This window comes from Ochotona princeps, chromosome 2 (genome assembly GCF_030435755.1).
Source record: "Ochotona princeps isolate mOchPri1 chromosome 2, mOchPri1.hap1, whole genome shotgun sequence".
Lineage (NCBI taxonomy): Eukaryota > Metazoa > Chordata > Mammalia > Lagomorpha > Ochotonidae > Ochotona > Ochotona princeps.
Genome location: NC_080833.1, coordinates 89,767,982 through 89,776,526, shown reverse-complemented (window position 1 = coordinate 89,776,526; position 8,545 = coordinate 89,767,982). Strand labels below are relative to the sequence as shown.

General features: G+C 43.2%; 1 protein-coding gene across 1 annotated transcript; it reads right to left on the bottom strand.

Moving 5' to 3' along the window:
- Positions 1 to 461: 461 nt before the first annotated feature.
- Positions 462 to 1,728, bottom strand: LOC101535447 (DDB1- and CUL4-associated factor 12-like protein 2). The gene is given in 2 exon segments (XM_012925981.2): positions 462 to 774; positions 776 to 1,728. Coding segments are annotated over 2 exon segments (1,266 nt in total).
- Positions 1,729 to 8,545: the final 6,817 nt, after the last annotated feature.

Sequence of the window (8,545 nt, the reverse complement as noted above, 5' to 3'; positions counted from 1 at the left end):
AATACTCAATACAATGCTCAATCTGAAATTCAGGTTAATTCAGGTAACTACACCCCGGACAAGTATGAAGTGCTCTCATGAGTAGGAGTATTGATGTGGATGCAAGATTCTAAGCTAATTTATAAATTTTGCTTTGAAGATATCCTGATTATACACTATATCTGGAATGAAAAGTACTGAAAGGGAATAATGAAATGCCAGTTTTGAGTAAAGAAAAAATATCATCAACTTTAAGAACATGGCTGAATTCCCTTAATGAAACAGAACATGTGAATTATTCAATCACAGAAATAAACTGAGGTATAGTCAGGTTCAGGGGGTTTTTACATCTGAAAAGTCGGTTTAGGTTGAGGAACAAATGTCTTCAAAAGTTTGAATGACGAGAGGATCTATCTGTTTCTCTGCATGGAGGAGGGAGGGTAACATTTGGCCAATTATTGCTTGAGCAATAGCAGCCATCCTCAGATCCATAGCCCAGCATAGTTTCCACGGATATTAGGAATGGTAGGCCCCCCAGCCACAAAGAGCTTCATTTCTGGCCAGTTGTAGCAGTGGGTGTATACAGAAAATTGTATTTGGTGCAAATGTACATTCTGGTCTTCCTGGAGGGTATGCTGGTTGATCCAGCCCCTGCTACAGGTGAGCTTGAGCTTTCTCCTCCCAGACACTAGGGGAGAGTCCTGGCCGACCTCACGGCTGTCTCCTAGAAACTTGTGGGCATGGACGTCATAGAAGAGCAGGGAGCCATGCGCTGTTCCCAATGTGATAATATTGGGTGCCAATTTCCATGTAGCGCACGTGATGGATATCGTGCTGGGATGGGCGTGGATCCAGGAAAGAGAGATAGGTATTGGAAGCCACAGCATACAGGGAGAACTCATTGCAGTAAGTCATGCACACATTCCCTCCAACGTAGGGCATCCTGATGGAGAACAGCCCAGACTGGTTGCTCTGAGGTTTCCAGAGGTGGAAATAGCCATCCAGCAAAACTGATCCCAGCTCCTGGTTTCTGCTGCTGAAGGCCAGGGCACAGATTTGGTCGTGACTGGAAAGAGGGCTGTATGTGGAGACATCAACCACATCCACTGGATGGATGTGGCCATACACGGGGATACCCCTGGTACTGTGCGAATCAATGGTATCATGGAAAAGTTCAGGGTCCAACTGCCACAAGGCCAGGGTGCCATCACGGGAACCGCTCACCACCACATTGTCACTCACCCAGGCAATGGCATAGATCCAGTCCTTATGGCCTTGGATGTCACCCAGGCACACAGGGTCCATGGCGGGCAGCTGGTACACAGCCAGGCTATTGGGATTCTTGCCCCCTGTGGCCAGAAGTGTCTTGGAGGGATTCAGCTCAATGGCATGGATGCCAGAGCCAGGCAGTCTCCTGGCTCGTGCAGGCTCTCTGTCCACCATGAGGGGGCAGTGCGTGATCCTACCCAAGTACACGTCCAGCTTGAACAGCTTGTTGCACTTGGTGCCACACACCACCTCACTGCTATTCAGCCACTGTGAAGCGAACACTTTGTTGAGGGTTCCCAGGTCCAGTTGGTGCTCCCTCAACATTTGGGGCAGACTCCGCACTGCAAGGCTGTGCAGCTGGCTTTCAAAACCCCTTTGTGTCCTGTGTCCCTTTAAACCGAACTGGCGGTCCTGCAGGTAGTGCACCAGGGAGTGACTTGTAGCTAGCCCCCACCCTAGGAGGCCCTTTCCGGTCCCCATGATCAAGTCCTTTTAGGACGAGCTAGTGGCAGCAGTTTCTATCTCAGAGCTTTCTGGTTGCAGCTACTAGCTTGCTACAAGGCCTTGGTTAGCAGCAAGCAAGGAGCAGCATAAGCCTGAGAGTCAGCGTTGGCGTTGCCTTGGGTGGAGTGGCAAGGGAGATGGCTGCGCTGAGCCTATGGCTGGTCTTTTTTGCGCAGGGTAGAGTCAGGGCTTGTGGCTGCTCTGCCTTAGCCTGGTGTGCGGATTAACAAGGTGTAGGCCCTGACTTCCTCCCAGTTCAAGATGCTCAGACGTATGCCTCTGGAATTGACTCAGCACTGGGGAAGGTCCCCTTGACAATGGAATGGGGTGGAGGGTGACATTGGGTGTGCTCAAAAGATCATCTTCCGCATTCAGCCTTGACAAGGCAGCCTCTCCGCTACAGAATTTGAATAGGATAATTTTAAAGCTTATTCAAGAGTTAAGTATTTTTCACATGCAAATATATTTCTACTTTTAATTTTTAGCAAGCGGTTTACATTAACAGTATCCACTTTTGTAATGCTATATGATGTATAGAATGGGCATCTTGTGATATGATTGCCATTTTGGCCCTCATTTATATTCCTGTGAAACTGTGACCTTCTTACTTTTGTTTTGTCCTGTATTATGGTTAGTGGTGAATTAAGCCTATGATTATAGAGTACATTAAAAGTATGTCTTTGCAAAAATTAGGAAAAATAAGTGTGGGAAGCAGAGTGACTGTGGGGCGGGGGAAAGGTAGAAATACAGTTATCTTAGAATGCCTATGATATATGTTCTCTTTGTATTGTATTAATAAAATAGATGTATTCTTGGTAAGAATATTATTTAATACTTTCTCTGAACTAATTTGTATGATCCAAAAACCCATGATTACTACATATGGTAACATGTTTAATAGAGATATACAAATAGTGCTAAACATTTCTATTTGAAGGAAAGATTAGATTGTCTAACGTAATAGTGTATAATTTTCAGGGTAAACAGTATTTAAGCTGAATATTGAAATATGATAAGGAGTAGAGTGGATGAAGAAATATAATATCTGAAATAGAACAAACAATAGATAAAAATCATGCATGAACATCCCACCTAAAAAAAAAAAAAGCCACACACAAAATCTCATTTTGTTACTTTTATTGCAGTTCAAGAGAAAACTAGTTTGTTTGGTTTTGTTTGGCTTCTATCTGCTAGGCCATGTAGTTAGGCTTGCAGATAGAAAAATGCAGTAAATATTGTCACTGACCCCTGAGATCATTGTAGTTCACCATAGAGATACACTGACATACAATTCTAGTAAGAGGTGCTAAGTGTTATGATACAGTGCAATACAATGTGTTCCAAAAGCACAATGACAGAAATTTTTACAGGATCTTAAAGGAGTTAAGATATGAACTCTGTCTTGTAGAAGCTAATGTGTCAAAGGTGAAACATTTATCTCAGTAGAAGAACAGAAAAAACCAAAAGGTACTTTATAAAATGATATACATTAGGAGAGTAGTAAAGATGTCTGCTTCGTGTAGGAAAGTATAACTGAGAGTGCAAAGAGAGCTGCAAAACGAAGTCAGGTGGAGTGCAAAGGGAGAGAAAGAAAATCACCAGACTGAGTGACTGAGGCCATGGGAGAGAAGCAGAGTTCTGCACAGAGCAGCTATTAAAAACACACAGCGTTGCAGCCAGCAGCCCAGGAGGAAGGTGAACACAGGCAAGCTACAAGAGGGTAGATGAAGCCACAAACAAAGGATTGGTGAATTTGGAGCCAACATAAAGAACTTCTGGTGGGAGCCTTCCCTCCTCCCTCCCCAACCCCAAAGAGAGTGCGAGGCAAAATGCCATAGGACAAAACTGTGGTGAAAGGAAGCAAAACTGAGTAAAACGTTGGAGCAGACATGCCACTGGGGAGCCAGCCATTGGGGACTGAGCTGCTGGAAGGTGATTTGGCAAAGGGCAGGGCTCAGGGAAGGAAGACAGCACCCATGCCACACCCAGAGGGCTTGTACCCTATGCACCCTGGAGAGATATGAGAGCCAACAGAGAGGGAGACAGTGAATCCCTGGGTGACTGGGTTCGGATCAATTGCACGAATCCAAGAGTGAAACAAAAGGAAAGCTCAGACTCATTCAACTGTGTGAGCATTAAGACCAAGCAGCTGATATCCAATATCAGGAGCCAGAAGATCCACAGACACGCACAGCTGCTGCAGCAGGAACCACTTGGTGATGCTCTTGAGTACACCCCCACCCTGTAACTGTAGCGGGGAACGTACCGGCATAGCTAACTTTCCTAGCAGAACAGCAGTCTTAGCAGATACATCAGCAATAAATCTACAGACCCACCTACTCTACTCATGGCAAGTGGGGCTAGACAGAGACGAACACCGCCCAAATGGCTAAGGATAGCAGCGAGGGCAGTGCTGACTGCACAGACTGAGGTTGAAGCCTCCCTACCCACAAGTCTGAAAGCTGCAAACACAACATAAAGACAAAAATTGGCTTGAAAAAAAGCCCACAGATCTGAAAGACCATGGGAAAGGGAAACAAGAAAATAACAAGCAATATAAATGAGAAAATAATTGTTTCCCTCAAAATTGCGTAAATGGTCATCACAATCTTAGAGTTACAGCATAATGACAGTGAGGATCTCCCAGACATTAAAAAAAGAAAAAAAGAAAAAACAGCATTATGAACCTCTTCAGAGACAGTGAAAAGGGAAGAATTCAAGAAATATAGCAAATATGCATCACCCCAAAGTTACAAACTATAAAACATATCCAAACTGAAATATTTGAACTAAAGAACAAAATAGAGCAGACAGGGGCAGCCAAATATAGGAAAGGCAGAGAACCCCAAGCAAACATGATCCAAAAAGATTTTCACCCAAACACATCATTGTCAAGCTTCTCTCAACATAAAGAAAACTGAAACAAGCAACTAAGAAGAATCAAATAACGTATAGAAGAATATCAGTCAGACATACTACCAACTCCTCAGAAGAGACTCTCCAAGCAAGAAGACAATGGAGTGACATTTTCCATATCCTAACAGAGAAAAACTGTCATCCCAGAATATATCCAGCAAAAGTCTCGCTTGTATTTGAAAATGAGATAAAAATGTTCAAGCTCCCTAGCAATAAGGGAAATTCAAATAAAAGCCAAATTGAGGTTACATTTAACCCTGGTGAGAATGGCACATATACAGAAAACTACCAACTACACCTGCTGGTGAGGATGTAGGGGAAAAAAGGAACCCTACTCTATTGCTGGTGTGACTGTATACTGTAGCAGCCAATTTGGAAGTCAATGTGGACAATACTCAGGCAACTGAAAATTCACCTATCATATGGCCCAGCAATCCCACTCCTGGAATATAGTCAAAATATCTGATACATACGCATGAGAAAGCAACCTGCATCCCTTTGTTCATTTTAGCAAATCAACAATCGCAAAAACGTGGTAACAACCTGGTTGCCCATTGAAGGAAGATGGGTAAAAATTCTGTGGCATATCTGTTCTATGGAATAGTACTCAGCTATTAAGAAGAATGAAATTTTATTATTGGCATCCAAATGGTCCCAACTTGAGACCATTATGCTCAGTGAAATGAACCAATACCAAAAGGACAAACACATTCATTCTAATATAAGATAATCTCCACTGAGAATGTAAAGCAAAAACTAAGGCAAACAAATGATGTAATGGAGTCCAGAGTACTAGGAATCAAAGAAAATTGAAACTTCTAAATACACCTAGAAAACAGAATATTAAACTTTCTACCATTGCCTATGCCAACAGCATTATGACCCACATAAAAAGCAGAAAGTTGGAATCAAGAATATACTTTATAAATTATTTTACTATAAAACACAGGAGACATTGGCAGGGAGATATTATAAATACACTACTTAATACTGTTTTTGTTACATCTCAAATGATCTGATATTTTTTGTTTTTAATTTCTTTTCTTCAAAAAAGTTTTTTTCTTACTTATTTGTTCAGTGACACATAGGTCATACAGTGACATTTCTTTCCTCAGGAAGGTTTTTATTTTCTTTTTCATTTATTCAGTGACATATCGGTTATTCAGTAGCATGTTATTTAATTTTGTGTTGTTGAAAGTTATTTTATTACTGTTCTTGTTGATTTTGGTTCATGTCTTTTCATTTAAGGGGAATTAGAATAACTATGTATTAGAAACTATTATAACCAGGTGTGAAGACGCAATGCAGTATGCATCTCTACTTCCAAACCAAAGCTGAACTCCCCCCAAAAACTGTTAAATATGTCTTGTGTTGGCAACGCCCACGTCGCCACGTACCCTGAGCCGAGCGGAGGGACTAGGGTTACAAAAAAGACAATACGCAGTGAGCCAACACAAGGCAACATGCAGTACACAGAATGCCGATCGATGATAGATTGATAGATTGATCTTTATTGAAACTCCAGGCTTTCTTTTATACTCTGCCTAGCTCCTCCCAGTGTTTATCCAGTCCTCAAGTGGCCACCCTAAATCCTTGGAGTTCCTCCCAGTAGTGGCCACCCTAAATCCCTTGAGTTCCTCCCAGTGTTTATCCAATCCTCTAGTGGCCACCCTAAATCCCTTGAGTTCCTCCCAGTGTTTATCCAATCCCTTGGCAGATAACTTGACAAATAGGAAGCAGGAACTTGCGGTTAAGCCAGTGGCTAGATGTATCAGGTCAAAATTGCCAATCCTGTTACACTCTGAGAAACAAGCTAAGCTGTGGAGTTAATCCTTGGGAGACCGGGGCCTGCATGTCCCCCTTTTTTTGTTTTTTTAATGGACGCCTGTCTTAGGTTGTCCAGTAGTCAGTTGACGCCTTACCCGTCATGGGGAGCCCCACCTGGGGAATCCCTGTCTTAGGTTGGTCATCAGCGCTGCCAGATCTTACCTGTCTCTGGCTACCCATCACACCATGTTCAACCAAACTTGAGCACTAGGGTTTTCCACAGCTAAAGCCATCATGGTTTGTCAAATAATGACCTGCTCCCAGGCTTGTTGCCTGCATAGGCGGCAAAGAAGAGTAAACAGTACTGCAATCATGGCTATGACCATCAGCCCCATGGCCAAGATTCCGCTTTGTTCCTAAAACATCCATGCTGCCAGTTAAATGCCATTTCACAGGGGTAACACATATATGATGGTAAATTGGGGAGCAGCTGGAGATCTGTGTTTCCCATGGGCAGGATACCAGGAAGTTGCACCACTGCTGTCAGGGTCTCCTATCCTGCAAGAACATCATTAGGAGTGGGATCATGCTGAGTTGGAGCCAGGGAGATTTGCCGTGTAAGTCTCTCAGGAACCCATCTAGGTGTTTCTTCATCCTGGGGAAAAACACAAACGGAGCCTCGCCCCCACGTTAGTACTGGATCTGGTCCTTGCCATTTATTTGTGGCCAGATCTTTCCATTTTACTTGGCCTTTATTCTCATTAGCAGGGCGAAGCCAATGGCGCTCTGCAGGAGCTACATCATTAGTGACAGATAAAAAATTTAACACATAGATGTCAGATGCCAGTAAGGAATGGGGTGAGCTGCAATGCTCAGCCGCATCCCCCTTCTTTATTTTTTCTAGATAAACTTTAAGGGTGCGGTTGGCACGTTCAACAATGGCTTGACCCTGAGGATTATAAGGGATGCCTGTTTTGTGAGTTATATTAAAATCTTGGCAGAACTTCTCAAAACCTTGGCTAACATAGGCCGGTCCATTATCGGTCTTAATTTGTTTGGGGACCCCCATATAGGCAAAGGCCTGTAAACAATGGGCTTTAACATCTTTTAATTTCTCTCCTGAATGAGCGGAGGCATATATTACATGGGAATAGGTATCAACTGAAACATGCACATATTGAAGTTTTCCAAAGAAGGCACGTGGGTAACATCCATTTGCCACACATGATTGGGCAATAACCCTCTGGGATTAATCCCTAGGGATGGGACAGAACAATATTGAGCACAGGCTTCACAATTGGTGACAATCTGGGTGGCTTGTTCTCTTGTCACCTTAGAATGTAATCTCAGGGAAGCTGCATTGAGATGGAACCTTTTATGAAGGCACACTGCCTGTTCATAAGGGTCCATGGTCAGGGATATGTGCAACACCTGAGTCAACGAATCTGCCCGTGCATTACCCTCGCTTAGGGGGCTAGGCAAGCAGGTATGCGCTCTTATATGCCCAACAAATAAGGGACAAGTGCGCTGCCAAATCTGCTGCTGTAATTGTAAAAGAAGCAAATAAACTGAGGAGGTCGGGGCTATATAGGCTGTGGTTTCTAAAGGTAAAACAACATGAGCAACATAGCAGCTATCTGTGTATAAATTCAGGGGCTCATCATGATAAATTTGAAGGGCAAAAAGAACAGCGGCTATTTCGGCGGCTTGAGCTGATTTGTGAGAGATGGAAACAGCCCGTTCTTCATGTCCAGAAACTATAGCAGCCTTGCCTTTAGCTGACCCATCAGTAAAAACCACACGGGCTCCTAATATGGGTTGTTGTCTAATTATTTTTGGAAAAACAACTGGATGTCTTTTAAAAAACTGTACCAAGGGATGGGAAGGATAATGATTAATTAACTGAGAAGAAACCGTGGCACAAAAGACAGACCAATCATCAATATTATTCTGCAACCATACCACCTGTTGGGAATCATAGGGGATGGAGATGAAATCAAGATATTTTCCAAAAATTTGCAGGCTGATCTTACATGCCTTATACAACAGAGATACAACAGCAGTGGGATATGATTGCACGATTTGTCCAGTGGATGCTGGGGAGTGGACC